At 33.9% G+C, this 15,855-nt stretch overlaps 2 protein-coding genes and 1 long non-coding RNA gene across 3 annotated transcripts in view; all 3 read right to left on the bottom strand.

Annotated features, from left to right (window-relative positions):
• Positions 1 to 4,180: 4,180 nt before the first annotated feature.
• Positions 4,181 to 5,001, bottom strand: LOC137403514 (uncharacterized). Its single transcript, XR_010979582.1, has 3 exons — positions 4,872 to 5,001; positions 4,611 to 4,715; positions 4,181 to 4,229 (listed from the first exon to the last, which is right to left on the bottom strand). It is a non-coding gene; the product is annotated as an uncharacterized lncRNA (long non-coding RNA).
• Positions 5,002 to 5,588: 587 nt separating this feature from the next.
• On the bottom strand, positions 5,589 to 8,926 carry LOC137405139 (coadhesin-like). Its single transcript, XM_068091364.1, has 6 exons — positions 8,905 to 8,926; positions 8,104 to 8,265; positions 7,780 to 7,960; positions 7,221 to 7,325; positions 6,196 to 6,317; positions 5,589 to 5,833 (listed from the first exon to the last, which is right to left on the bottom strand). Exons 1-6 carry the CDS (start codon positions 8,924 to 8,926, stop codon positions 5,589 to 5,591), a joined length of 837 nt encoding a protein of 278 aa, XP_067947465.1.
• Positions 8,927 to 10,629: 1,703 nt separating this feature from the next.
• The window catches only part of LOC137405138 (uncharacterized), a 21,634-nt gene continuing 16,408 nt past the window's right edge, over positions 10,630 to 15,855 (bottom strand). The window contains exons 5-6 of the mRNA XM_068091363.1: positions 13,229 to 13,356; positions 10,630 to 10,826 (exon numbers count right to left, since the gene is read on the bottom strand). Coding sequence (XP_067947464.1) covers positions 10,630 to 10,826; positions 13,229 to 13,356 — 325 coding nt within the window. The remainder of the gene's footprint in view (positions 10,827 to 13,228; positions 13,357 to 15,855) is intronic.

Raw genomic sequence — 15,855 nt, 5'->3', positions numbered from 1 at the left:
AAATGTATATTTAAATATGAAATGTCATGCAAAATACTTCAATTTCTAATTAACTTTTTTAAAAAGAAACATTTACGTAAATCAAGCAAAATGCTCTTGCTTTCCAGCAATACGTACGGCGAGACAAAGGTGAGAAGATAATTCCAAAGTCTAGTTTCACTCTCTGGCAGGGAGATAAGTTCAGCACTAGCACCATATAGATCTTGACAGACTGTATGTACTAAAGTATCTGGGTTTACTCTGTAGTCTGTAGTACCAACTGCTATGCATCTTTCTACTCCACCAAATATGTCCAGTTCTACCCCAAGACTCGCACAATCTACAGGATGTTATGTACTAATTGTCTTGACAGTTGGTGGTCTAAATTATCTAATGCATAAGGGATGAGATAAATAAATGCTCTTGGCATTCACTGTCCAACTCTGAGCACACTAATGACACAGCTGTACAAGCTTGTATACATGTAAACTACATAACAAACAAGGAAACATTTCTGATTAGTGGAAAGTCAAGTAATTAACCTGTCGTATCTGTGCTTAAGTAAAAAAAATCTGATTTTTGAAACTATATTTCATGTCCAAAAATTAGTTAAACTGCTTTAAAATTGTCATAATTACAGTACAGCTATGTCAAGATCTAATGCATCAACTTGTAATCTCTACATGCATGCATTTTTACTTATAAGTTCTTGTGTTACTCCATAAGCCATTAATGAGATCAGCATTTCATTCAATAGGTGAATGAGCATACAACAATATGTTTGTGCCATCAGCCTTGTAACTAGTGTATGTTCAAGCAACAGAGAACTTATTAGGGATTATTATACTACAAGTAAACTCATATAATTCACAATTTACATTCAATTGTTTTAATTCTACATATTCTATATCACAGAAACATTTCTAAAAGGTTTTTCATGCATTGAGCAGATAGAAAACATGTTTACAACCCATCCTAAGCGTAGTTTTACTTTACAAAACTTGATTTTTATCACTATTTTTTCTTAGCATTGACCAGTCCAGACGAATTATAGCTATGAAAGCTTCACTAATTGTAGATCAATCAGTAGATCAATAGACTTTGAGTGATTCTTTATTGAGCAATAGTACTAATGAGATGATTATTTCATTTCTAACAATAATAATAACAATAATAACAATGTCATGAGCTGCAATAATATTGATAACTCGTCCGACTCGGACATGTATTAACAAGAGTAGTATAGATGGCCAAAAAAGTGACTGAGCTAATTCTGCAACACAATTGCGGTACATTTTATGGCATCAGATGCTGTAAAATTTTATGCTGATTAGTTTGGTATCAAAATATTTTATAGTCTGTGTGGTTTAAAAGTTATGACAATTTATATGTGCCCTTATCAAATATTAGGTTTTACCGAATGTGTAGTTATATTCCAGTAAAATAATTAATGTGGCAGCAAAAGAATATATTTAAAATATTAAATACTAAAAACCCAAAAAATTATTAAATTTGTTTTGATTAAAATTTAAACAACACCAAGATTTGTACTTTCTATAGAAGAAAAATCCAGAACTCTAAATGAAATATTACCCAAAGCAGACTCTTGGGAGGATTCTCCTGAACAGGGGCTGCCGACTCCTAGTGGTGCTGGGTTGGTGCAAGTACGAGTTCTCTTAAACAGAGCTCCAGCAGAGCATGACACTGAACCTCCACATGAGGACCAGGTAGTCCAGAAAGTCCAGCCTCCATCAACTATATTAAAACATATAAATAAGTGAGCCTGATATCAGAGTTGTAGTCTAGTTATGACTCTGATATCCTATGGTCACTACTAGAGAGGTTGTCTTATAGTCTGTCAATATGGTAGTTTATTGAATCACTTAGCCTTGTATTTGGAGCATGTTTAGTGCTCTGGTGCTGACTACAGTAAAAAGACAGCACACGGGGTTGAGATAACATAAATATGGTTTTGGTTAAACACAATATCTGCAAGCTATGCAGTTGCTGTAAGATAGCATTTGTTTACGTGAATTTTTATATGGTACAATGACAAATCACATTATATAAACAGAGTGATAGTTATACAATGATTTTTGAGACTACTGCTTACTCCGTGCTACTTGGCAGATGTACGCTGTAGTTGTACATGTATCATCATCTGACTTGAATCCACACAGACCATTATAATCTGTTAAACATCCGATTGTTCCAATCTCTTCACCTGAATCGGGGTCATCTCTAAAAAGTCAACATGTAAATTTTCACCAAGTATGGCGGCATTCCTACGTAGGGATGTTTTAAACAACCATACCTGAACGGTTTTAACTTACTGCATTTGGTGGAGCCTATCAAACTAACTTTTCTTAAAGTGTTATTAAAAGAAATATTGGCTACAAACATTGAATTTCATATTAAAATACTAACAATCTTTACTATAATAAGAGCTGTATTTGTTCATCTTTCTAAAGCCACGGTCACAATGTTGAAATCAAACAGCTCTTACAAGAATTCGACTTTGATACTGTATTTTACAGACCAGCGCGCTTACAACTACACCACTCAGCCGCCTTGCCACTTTATGGAATAATTATACACATATTTATACTCATGCCGATCTCTCACGATGAACGGGACTGCTAAGCATACTAGTGAAGTTAACAAATTGAATGACTATCTGACATTGAAAAGCTGAAAAAACCCAATTGGAAGAGTTTCTATCAAAAGGTCTCTATTGCAGGAAATATTAGAACTCTTGAGGCAGAGACCACGCCCACTTGTTGTTCCACAGTTGTTCTTTTGTCAACATATTTAACTCAGTAAAAACATCACTTTACAGAAAAGTAAATTATCATACAAAAGATAAAATATATACTGTAGATAAAATGAAGATATAAGATATATACTATAGCATATATTCTATATACTACAGAAAAGATAAAATTACTATACAGAAAATACTATACTGCACGGTATACTACTACTGAAAAAAGGGTTGACTCTTCCAAGCTTTTTTCTCTTGCACATAACACTTTCATTCTCAGGATAAATTTAGTCTATGGAAACACTGACATTTGTCCACTGCAAAAGAAAATTAGTAATATTATTGTTTAAAAACAACTGTTCTTAGTATTTACCCCAGCCATCGTCCTTCAGTGTAGAGAACTGTTGAATCACTCCAGTAGTACTTGTTATCACCCGAGTTAAGTGTCAAGTCCATAAGTACATATTCTGTGTTGTCACTATAAATAATAGAAATAGAATAGTCATAGAAACCTCAAAGCCAGTAAATATGCATATATTTGTGGGCATCCATGGAAAATATGGCCTGAAATCTTCATTAATGTTTAGTCTTTGTAGGCTATGACAACCAAAAAAGAGACTACTACAATTTGACAGAGCATGAAAGTCAATGCGGTGACAGAGTCATACCATGATGATACCTTTGAGAGATTTAAACAGAAGGGAGTCATGTGCAAGCGATTCCAAAGAATTTTTGAATTAAATACTGAAGTGTCAACTGGAGTTCACTTACCTATGAATCACACTCTCTACATCCTTAAAGATATCAGAGTTTGAAATAGTCAGCAATGAAGCGTATTGTCCTCGTGTAGTTTGACAATTAGTCAACATATCTACACAGTCAGCATCTGACATGAGTTCAAAACAGAAGCTAGTTCCACTGTTGTAAGACAAGTGTGTTCCTGATGGACAATCTGTAAGAACAAATTTACATGAAACTGTAAGGCAGTGCCATATCTTGTTTTTACTCTGAGTATGATATTCAGGTTTTGATATTGATTATTAACCAATAGCTAAGTTCAAGGACATACCAAGGTCAGACTCTTGTGACTCTGTAGCGGTGCTACAATCAGTTCCACCAAGACTAGCGGATGGTGAATCACAGGCTCTTGTTCTTTTCACAACTGAGTCAGTAGAATCACATCCACCATTACAGTCCTGCCAACTTCCCCATTCACCATACCCTCCGTCAACTACACAAAGTTATAATACCAAACATCGGAACATAGTGAGAAAAGATGAAAATCCCCAAGTATAAGAAGATTTAAAGATAAAAATATATTAGGGTAAACTAGTTAAGCTCACCTTGTGAAAATGTACAAATGGGCTTTGCATAGGTTGGCGATTCATCCCAGTCACCATCACGAACATGATCAACATATGAAGAGAGGACACAATCCCCAGATCCATCACATTCAAGACTTCCATATGGTACAGTTGGGTCATTTCTATGAAATAGCAAAAAAATTATAACTGAGGTTACCAACACTATTCCTGACTAGCAAGTAAATATGGAGACTTTGGATAGAATAGTAGAAGTAAATAGCCAAGGTAATATAACAGCAATGAGTAAGTAGAACAGAGTTGTACATGAGACTCTGTAGTTGAAGACTTCCTACAATCATCATATACTACAAATGTGCCACTATCAATTGAAGTCAAACATTCAAAGTGCATTCTACTTTCTAAATGGATATATTTTCTATGTTTAATTCTATCAGGTCTTTCTTTTACTATTTCAAGCCAATTTCAGAACGTCATGGGAAATGAGGTCTAAATATAGATGAAAGGTTTTTATTTAAAAATCTGGGAATATGTAAGTGACTCACGTTCCCCATCTAGAGTCTCCATCAGTCAAGTCCTCTCCAGTGTTCCAAGTAAACTTGACTCCAAGATTTGAAAGAGAGTCAAAGCCAACCCAGTAGTTAGTAGACCTATGAATATCTCTCTTACATGATCATGAGCCGGCAAATTAAATTCATAGTTACATATGAAATTTCATGCAAAATACTTCAATTTCTAATTAAATTTTTAAAAAGAAATATTTACATATATCAATCAAATTGCTCTTGCTTTCCAGCAATACTTACGGTGAGACCAAGGTGAGAAGATAATTCCAAAGACCAGTTTCACTCTCTGGCAGGGAGATAAGTTCAGCACTAGCACCATATAGATCTTGACAGACTGTATGTACCAAAGTATCTGGGTTTACTCTGTAGTCTGTAGTACTAACTGCTATGCATCTTTCTACTCCACCAAATATGTCCAGTGTTACACCAAGACTCGCACAATCTACAACATGTTATTCCCACTTAATGATTTTGCGCGTTAACGGTTTGAAAACTTGAAGCAATAAAACTTAAAATCAAGTTGCACCAACAACTTGAAAGTTTTACTCCATAGCTATCTTCTTACCTAATCAATGAAGTGTCAAATTTCTAGGCTACATAAATTAGAATAACTTACATGCTGCTAAATTTAAAGCTTAATAATATTATTATCAATTTCATGATTATTATTATTCTTATTATATCAACTCTCAAAATGAATGCTAGCCTAATGATAAAATGAAGTGGTTTGAATGCTTAAATCTGATTTCAAACATTTGAATTCGAGCATTTGATCTGATTGAAGGAAGTCAAATGCTTTTTCTCAAGTGTTATTCTCATTTAAAGATTATTTGTTAGTTAGGGTATGTTGAGAAGTTGACAAATAGTAGAATTTTGTACAGTTAGCTTCCATGTGAATTTCATTGTAATAATTCAACTAAAAATAACGACTTAAGCGGCTAGAGTGCTAGTCAAAGTTCAAACTCGACAACTTCGTACATTAAAACATGTGCACAAACCTTTTATCCCCATTAAATCATAAAGAGTTTGCTTAGTCTTACCCAAAGCAGATTCTTGAGACGAGTCTCCAGGACAAGGGGTGCCGACTCCTAGTGGTGCTGGGTTGGTGCAGGTACGGGTTCTCTTAAACAGAGCTCCAGCAGAGCATGCTACTGATCCTCCACATGAGGACCAGGTAGTCCAAAGAGTCCAGGCTCCATCAACTTAATTAAAACAAATAAATAAGTTGGTCTGATATCAGAGTTGTAGTCTAGTTATGACTCTGATATCCTATGGTCACTACTACATAGCTTGTCTTATAACCTCTCAATATGGTAGTTTATTGAATCACTTAGTCAGCCTTGTATTAGGAACATGTTTAGTACTCTGGTGCTAATTACAGTAAAAAGACAGTACTTGGGATTAAGATAACATAAATACGGTTTTGGTTAAACACAAATTCTGCAAGTTATGCAGTCGCTACAAGACAGCTTTTGTTTACGTAAAGTTTTATAAAGTACAATTACAAATCACATTATATAAACAGAGTGATAGTTATAATATGATTTTTGAGACTACTACTTACTCCGTGCTAATTGGCAGAAGTATGGTCTACTTGTACATGTATCATCCCCTGACCTGAATCCACACAGACCATTATAAGCGTTGAGACATCCGATTCCTCCAATCTCTGAGAGGGGGTGATCTCTAAAAAGACAACATGTCAATTTTCACCAAGTATGGTGTCATTATTATGTAGGGGTTTTCTACACAGCCACACCTGAACAGTTTTAACTTACTGCATTTGGTGGAGCCTATCGAACTAACTCGTCTTGAAAAATTATTAAATAAAAATTGGCTACAAACATTGAATTTCATATTAGAATACTAACAATCTTTACTATAATAAGAGCTTTATTTGTTCATCTTTCTATATCCGTGGTCACAATGTTGAAATCAAATGACTCTCACGAGAATTTGACTTCGATACTGTATTTTACAGACCAGCGCGCTTACAACTACACCACTCAGCCACCTTGCTATTTTATGGAATAATTATACACATATTTATACTCATAACGATCTCTCAAAATATACCGGACTGCTAAGCGAACTACTAAGGTTTACACATCGCTTGACTATCTGAAAAAAGAAAACTGCAAAAACCTGAAATTGAAGAGTTTCTATCAAAAGGTCTCCATTGCAGGATATATTGGAACTCTGAGGCAAAAACCATGTCCACTTGTTGTTTCACAGTAATTGTTCTCTTGTCAACATATTTTACACAGTGAAAACATTACTTAACAGAAAAGCAAATTATCATACAAAAGATAAAATATATACTATGAATAAAATAAAGATGAAACATAAAATATATACTATAGCTTATATTCTATATACTAAAGGAAATATAAAATTATTACGCAGAAAATACTATACCGCACTGTATACTACTATTGAAAAAAGGTTTGACCCTTCCGAGCTTTTTTCTCTTGTACATAACACTTTCATCCTCAGAATAAATTTAGTCTATGGAAACACTGACATTTGTCAACTGCAAAAGAAAACTAGTAATATTACTGTTTAAAAACAACTGTTCTTAGTATTTACCCCAGCCATCGTCCTTCAGTGTAGAGAACTGTTGAATCACTCCAGTAGTACTTGTTATCACCTGAGTTAAGTGTCAAGTCCATAAGTGCATATACAGTGTTGATACTATAATACAAAAATAAAAGAGAAATAATAATAAGATTATATCCTGATGAGGCTTTTATGCTAACTAAACAGACAGTGTCACCAAATAATGCATATTAATATTATTAGGTATTTTGCATATAAAAGGCATAAATATTGAAATAGTAAACTTTAAACAAATTAGTAGAAATGCAGTAATCTACACAGATGAAAAAAGGCTAAAGAGTTTCTCTGAGTTCTCAATACGCTTAGACAAAAAGCACATGATTAGACAACTCCAGACATAAAAGTTTGATACTTCATGCTGACAGTTCTTATCAGGTGTTTTGGAACTGGTGCTATTAAATTAGGTAGAGACGATATCTTTAGTACATTAGGACAAGGAAGAGTTGACAATCGTATCTCAGTGGCTCTAATGATATTCGTAAATGATTTTTGACATTAAATACTGAAGTGTCAGCTGGTGTTCACTTACCCAAGAATCACACTCTCTACATCCTTAAAGATATCAGAGTTTGAAATAGTCAGCAATGAAGCGTATTGTCCTCGTACAGTTTGACAATTAGTCAACATATCTACACAGTTAGCCCTTGACATGAGTTCAAAACAGAAGCTAGTTCCACTGTTGTAAGACAAGTGTGTTCCTGATGGACAATCTATAAGAACAAATTTACATGAAACTGCAAGACAGTGCCATATCTTGTTTTTACTCCGAGTATGATATTCAGGTTTTGATATCGAGTATGATAATCAGGTTTTGATATTGATTATTAACCAATAGCTAACTTCAAGGACATACCAAGGTCAGATTCTTGTGACTCTGTAGCGGCGCTACAATCAGTTCCACCAAGACTAGCGGATGGTGAATCACAGGTTCTTGTTCTCTTCACAACTGAGTCCGTAGAATCACATGCACCATTACAGTCCTGCCAACTTCCCCATTCACCATACCCTCCGTCAACTACACAAAGTTATAAAACCAAACATTGAAACATAGTGACAAGACCAGAAAATCACTGCACAAGAAAGTCTAAAAATAGGCATATACTGTATTTGGGTAAACCTGGTCGGCTTACTCTGTGAGAATGTACAGATAGGCTTGGCATAAGTTGGCAGTTCCCTCCAGGAACCATCACGAACGTAATCAACATATGAAGAGAGGACACAATTCCCAGATTCATCACATTCAAGACTTCCATATGGTACAGTTGGGTCATTTCTATGAAATAGCAAAAAAATTATAACTAAGGTTACTAACACTATTTGTGACTAGCAAGTAAATATGGAGACCTTAGATAGAATAATAGAAGTAAATAGCCAAGTTAATATAACAGCAATGAGTAAGTAGAGTCAACTTGGACACGAGTCTCTGTAGTTGAAGACTTCCTACCAATCATCATATACTACAAATGTGCTGCAATCAATTGAAGTCAACCTTCAAAGTGCATTCTACTCTCAATATGGATATATTATCTATGTTTTATTTCATCAAATTTCTCTTTTACTATTTCAAGACAACTTTAGAATGCTATGAAAAATGAGGTCTAGTTATAAATAGGATGTTTTTATTTAGAAATCTAGAGATATGCAAGTGACTCACATTCCCCATCTAGAGTCTCCATCAGTCAAGTCTTCTCCAGAGTTCCAAGTAAATTTTACTCCAAGATTTGACAGAGAGTCAAAGCCAACCCAGTAGTTTGTAGACCTACAAATATGCTTCCATTAAGTAAGCTGAAGAAAGCAGATAAAAACAAGAGAACTTCTCTCAAACTATTATTCTCACAACTATATCTGTATCTGATTTATGGAGTATGAATCTACATATTGAAGAGTATAATTTGTAAATGACACCGTCAGCAATTCTTACGGTGAGACCAAGGTGAGAAGATAATTCCAAAGTTCAGTTTCACTCTCTGGAAGGGAGATGAGTTCAGCACTAGCACCATATAGATCTTGACAGACTGTATGTACCAAAGTATCTGGGTTTACTCTGTGGTCTGTAGTACCAACTGCTATGCATCTCTCTACCCCACCAGATATGTCCGGTTCTACACCAAGACTCAAACAATCTACAAGATGTTATCCACTACTTGTCATGACAGTTGGTGGTCTAAATACTCTAATGCACTAGGGATGAGACAAATGAATGTCCAAATGTTGTCCGCTACTTTTGAATGTGGAATGTAAGAACTCTTCGGTAATGCTTTGAAATTTTTGTATATGATTTTATGTATATTTTTGTAACACGTATATGATTAATGATGAGTATTCGTAACAGCAAATGATGCTGTTTAAACTTTTTTATTATTATTTCCTTTATTTATTCTCAGCAAAAGATTTGTGTGATAAGCGGCGCTGCAGATCAGTAAAACTTTTTAGTTGAGAAAAGTACTAAAAGTCATGTACGACTAGGACAGTTTGTGTAAATGATATCGCTGACACTTATCATTGTCACTTCTATGCATATAAATTTTAAGCTCCTAAATATGATATAACTAGATGAATGCCCCGTGTTGGCAGAATAATAATAAAAGTCTTTGCGTAAAAAACTCATTTTTATTTAACATAAATAACATTTACCATTCTAACTTTTAAACTTCATATCATGAGAAAAGTGTTTTGGGGCAGCCCGAAAAGACTAAGAGAAAAAATAGACAATGAGTATTTAAAAGGGTGTGTATAAAAAAGATTACTGTTGCAGAGGAAGCTCGATTTATTCAAAGTTTTGATGTACGGTGCTGATACCTATCGATACTGGTACCAACAAATGAGATATCGGACTGTCTTTGTGAATCATAGACCTATTAACTATACTACTAACTATTATAGTTAATAGGTCTATGGAGTGAATGAAGAGAAAATTTAGAGGCAATTCCTACTTCAGATAATATAATTGTCCATGTGAAAAGTATTATTTAGCTTTTACAGATTTACTGAAACCAGAATTAGGAGTGTAATGGCACATTTGAAATTGAAACGGCACACTTGAAAATTACAAATTAAAAAATAGGTAATAAGTGATGGTAAAAAAGTTGGCTTTCAAAACCTTCTAAAAAACAACAAACGTGAAAGGTAATATTAATTAGTAATGAAAAGTGCATATTTGGCATGCGCAATGGCGATAAGGATATATGTGGTACGAGCTTTGGGATTGGTAAAAAGCCTAACCGTTAGGCGCCTTTGATTGTAGTCTCGCAATTTAAATGTTGCGAGTTCAAATCCTATGCAAAGCATGTTTTTTGATTGATAGATTTTAATCCCTTCAACTGGATACAAGTTAGAAGACAAAAAGGCAAACACTGAGAATAATATAATACAATGAATATCAAGCCAGACTAACTGATTCACGCTCACCAATTGCAACTTCTTGAGTGTCACCACCTGTACAAGGGAGACCATTCATTACCGGAGTTGGGTTTGAACAAGTGCGAGTTCGTTTGTATATGTTGCTGCCAGAGCATGTACCACTGCATGCTGCCCATGATGACCAGACACTCCAGCCTCCATCAACTATGGCTACGACTATAACACAAGATGCGCTAAATATAAGCTTTTCTAATCTATAGTAACAGGTTGCACAGATGTGAACAAAAGTATCATTGCGAGAGTAAGATAGCTTTTCCTCTAGAAACAACTGATAGTGTTTTGCGAGCTAGAGGCATCCGATGGGATGGGATTTTGGTACAAGGGTTTGGCAACGGCCGTCGACAGATAATTTTTCGGGAGTTTTGTGCGCATATGCATTTATCATAAAGCTCCCAAACAATTGCTTCGCTCGTGCTTGGTCGTGGGATTAATATCTTTAGCATATATATTAACAACTTTAACATATAGTAACAACATTTTTGATATATGTGTTAACATATTTAACATATATACTAACATATTTAACATATATACTAACATATTTAACATATATACTAACATATTTAACATATATACTGACATATTTAACATATATACTAACATATTTAACATATATACTAACATATTTAACATATATACTAACATATTTAACATATATACTAACATCTTTAACATATATACAGCAGAACCTCTACTTACAAAAAGCTCTCCATACAAAATTTTAAAGTTATGAAACGTCTTTTCACAGAATCCTTGTTATGACTTAAAAAGTATGTTTTAGATATGAAACGCTGTAAAGACTTTTTTTATTTCGGCAGAAAGAGGTAACCATTATTCTGTCATCCAAAATCAAAGACATTATCAGAAAAATTCATAAAAATTTTGAATTCATGGAAAAGAGTAATACAGAAAAGGTTCTTACCAATCAGGCTATCTCTCACTTCGAAAATAGTTGCCTTTTGCATTGAAAAAAATTCTAGAAGTCGACAACAGCGAACATTATTAGATCTTAAGATTGCTTCATTATGTACACGGATATGTACAAATACATGTGAAAAGCTGTGTTGTAATACAATTGAAACAAAAATAATGAAATAGCTAAGCTAGGCTAATAAATTGAATTTTAAGGAATCTTAGGGCTTGTCATTGAAATTCAATAATTCAGTACATTGAATGGATACAAATGTACTATAATAAACATACACGTACATTGTGTGGATACAATGTACTATAATAAACATACACGTAAATTGTGTGGATACAAATGTACTATATAAACATACACGTACATTGTGTGGATACAAATGTACTATATAAACATACACGTACATTGTGTGGATACAAATGTTTATTTATAGAACATTGTGAAGGCAATATGAGTGTAATCATATAGTATTACACTAAATCATACTAAATACTAATAATTTTTGTTGACGAAAAAATAGTGTTGTATTATTGTGCTGTATTATGGTGTTGTATTATGGTACACTATGGTGCTGTATTATTGTGCTGCATTATGGTACACTATGGTGCTGTATTAGGGCGCTGTATTATTGTTCTGTATTATGGTGCTGTATTATTGTGCTGTATTATGGTGTTGTATTATTGTGCTGTATTATTGTGTTGTATTATGGTGCTGTATTGTGGTGCACTATATGTGCTGCACTATTATTATACGCTGTCGCTTGTGCCAAGTGCCTAATACTGCTATTAGCTCATAGCTTCATTATAGGTTTCAAACAACGACATCAGTTAAAAATGGGAATTTTTACTTAAAGGTTACTAGAATGCATCATATATAAAAAGAAATATGGTTTAATTTTATTGACTGTTGATTTCCAATACATCATGGTTAGACCTTTGCTTTGCTAGAGCAGGGGACTGACTAAGATATATTTTTGTGATCCACACTATATCATCAGTACTCTGACTATGTCTGTCTGGGGAGAGTTGGTCCGTTAAACTTTCGAGGTTACCCACTGTTTTGCGTCACCATCAGCAATAGCCTAATGACCAATTACAGTACATCGAGCTTGTTGTTTGTTTGAGAAAGTAAATTTGTATCCACACAATGTACGTGTAAGTTTAAAAGTCCATCATCTTGCCATAGTCTGCCTTTAATAACCACACTTACATGTACTTGCTAACAGCTAAATATTTTCGATGTTGTTGGATATAATAATAACATTCAAGTGTCTACAATCAACTGAAATAATACAATATAATGTTGATAACATTTTTAACCTTTGCAGTTTGTACAGCTTATCGCGTTGTCAAACACAATAAGCCACATAAACCGTAATCTATCAATAATCATAATAATAAATATCAATATTGTAACCAATAATTTATCAGATGTTGTCATCCTTTAAATACTTTTAAAATTACTTTCAATACGTATAAATTTTTGGTAAGTTCCTTATAAACAACTCGTAGATTAATGCTAAATAAAGATTAGCCTATGTTCCACACGCCTGCCTAACAGATTTCATGCAGAGAGATTAAAGCAGTATAAAACAGCAGGCACAGGTAAAGACCGTGTGGAGTTGCTAGATTACCTGTATTATACTGGCAGAAGAAATACTCAGTGTAATATGTATAGCAAGACAACGACTCGCTAAACAGTCCACAGTCATCCCCCTTGCACGCTACACCAGCTCCATATTCGCCGCTATCGGGGTCATTTCTGCAAATCATTCAAAAAAGACTGATTTCTCATGTCTCTTTTAATGGTTCGTTTGAAGAGAATATGAGAAAAGAATATGAGTGAATAAAGAATCAATTTGCTCCTCAATTTATATGATAAAAGTTTGCATTGTTTTCTAATATATATCTACCTAAGTCTTTAGCATGTAAACTAATGAGCACAATAAATTTTGGGTTTGGTCTTGTAATAATATAGATGATTTAAATGCGCAAGCTTTGAAAACATGCAATTTTAAAAACTTTCATGCAATCAAAAAACATTGTACATGGAATTAATGAGATGACTAAAGTATTGGTCATTATAAGGCTTTATTAACCCATGGCATTCAGCCTACTTACCTGACACCCTAACCAACTGAGCTACTTGGCCACATTCCAAAGCATTAGAATAATTGTGCCAATCAAAAAACAAAAAATGCTTTGTGATAAAAATGTTAGCCGGTAGACAGACAAGGACTTTTATAAATACTAACCGAATGTCCGGCGTTGAACGGGTAATAAAATAATTACCAATAAATTTGAGTAACTTACCTAGTAAGCTAGTTACTGTAGTCTAAATCTTTAGTTACTAGTTGCTAGTTACTGTAGTCTAAATCTTTAGTTACTAGTTACTAGTTGCTAGTTACTGTAGTCTAAATCTTTAGTTACTAATTACTAGTTGCTAGTTACTGTAGTCTAAATCTTTAGTGTAACAATAACTGTTTAAACAATCTTTAGACAATCAGCTTGAATAATCATTGCATTCCACGCAAACATCCAACATGCTAGTCATAGACCTATTAACTATGCTTTAATATAGTTAGTATAGTAATAGTATAGTTAATAGGTCTATGATGCTAGTTAATAACCCTAAGCGCTTTAAGCGTGAGTATTTTAATCGAAGTAATGAATTCCATCACAATTAAGCGTCAGTCAGTTGGATGTCATAGTGTAATGGATTTGTTGCATACCTGCAGACCTGAAGGTTCTGAGTTCAAACCCTCTGTGAAGCAGATTTTTCGTCCCTGAAACTCATCATTATAACTGGACACATGGATGATGATGATAGACCAACAATCATTTAGATTTATAAATAAACTAGCTGTGCTACCCGACGTTGCCCGGGTAATGATAGAGCCTTTGGACAGAAAATTTATTTGTATTTAACATATAACAACATTTGCTATTCAAACTTTCAACCTTCATATCATGAGAAAAATGCTTTGTGTAGTTGAAATAAATTTAAAAAAATCAACTGTAAAGTTTTCAAACTTTGGCAAACAGCTGTAGCTTTCAAACTTCATATCATGAGAAAAATGTTTTGTGCAGGTCAAACAAATTAAAAAAAAACAATTATCAAAGGGTTTAAATGCAAATGCGAAACAATCAGCAAGTAATAGCTAAATTAAGTCGGTTTTGCTACAATTACAATAAAAAATGATTCGGTAATGATAAAATTAATACAAACTGAAAAAACAAAATAAAAATCCTGAATATGCTGAATTAATAATAATAATTCTTGCATGGAAGTGTTTGTGTATAAAAAAAGGTTACTGTTCCACCAGAAGCTATCCATCAAAACATTGAATACGATGATACTGGTACTTCTCGATACTGGTACAAATGTAAAAATGAGATATGGTACTGTCTTTGTCTGAGCAAACAGAGAAAAAATGTAAAGGCTTTTCCTAGGGAGATAATACAATTGTCCGCGTAAAAAAATCGAAGTCAAACGTGATTTAGCAATTGAACCTTACGAAAAACCAAAGATAGAAGTTCAAGAAAGAACGAAAAAGCATCGGGTGTCATATAATAGAGTTAATAGAATTCATAGTTTCAAATAATAATAATAATAATAATAATTCATTTAGCGTATGCATACGGTATACGAAAATGTCTTTAATCAATATGCCTTGTATATAATAGCCCGGTAGTAGAGAGCGTAGATTTAAATCTTGCGGTTTCAATGCCATCTCCGTGAGTTCAAACTCATCAAATGCAAAATTCTATTTCCAAAGTTTTAATAACTACGTACATACGTACATACGTACATACGTACATACGTACATACGTACATACATACATACACAGCCACATAAACTTTGAGAAATACATATATAGACTAGGCGAATGCCTGGCATTGCATGGGTATTAACAAACAGCTTATGAACTGTGGCAGATAATGTAGATCTAATTGCTTGCCATTAGCCTGTCGCCAATGACTACTTTGAGTAGACTACTATCCGTATTGCTAAACACACTAATAAGAGCGTAATCCAGAATGCTATGCGTATTATAGCCGACATAACGACTTACATATATCACCTAATGAATCCATCGCATCTCGCGTAGCTCAATTGGTTAGGTTATCACCTGGTTATCAGGAGGTTCCAGAATCAAACCCAGCACGAACCAAATCTTCCATTCCTAGATTTTAGTCGCTATATCTGGAGACACCGAGCAACCGACGTTGGGATTTATATATAGACTAGCTGAATGT

The sequence above is a fragment of the Watersipora subatra genome, chromosome 9 (genome assembly GCF_963576615.1).
Source record: "Watersipora subatra chromosome 9, tzWatSuba1.1, whole genome shotgun sequence".
Classification (NCBI taxonomy): Eukaryota; Metazoa; Bryozoa; class Gymnolaemata; order Cheilostomatida; family Watersiporidae; genus Watersipora; species Watersipora subatra.
Note: the sequence above shows the minus strand (reverse complement) of the source record. Positions and strands in the feature narration are given on the sequence as shown.

Coding starts and splice junctions, on each gene's coding strand:
- LOC137405139 (XM_068091364.1), bottom strand. CDS start 8,926: ATGGAGACTCTAGATGGGGAAT. Junction 8,266..8,904: donor GGAGACTCTAGATGGGGAAT/GTGAGTCACTTG, acceptor AACTTTGTGTAG/TTGACGGAGGGTATGGTGAA. Junction 7,326..7,779: donor GTAGAGAGTGTGATTCTTGG/GTAAGTGAACAC, acceptor TTTGTATTATAG/TATCAACACTGTATATGCAC.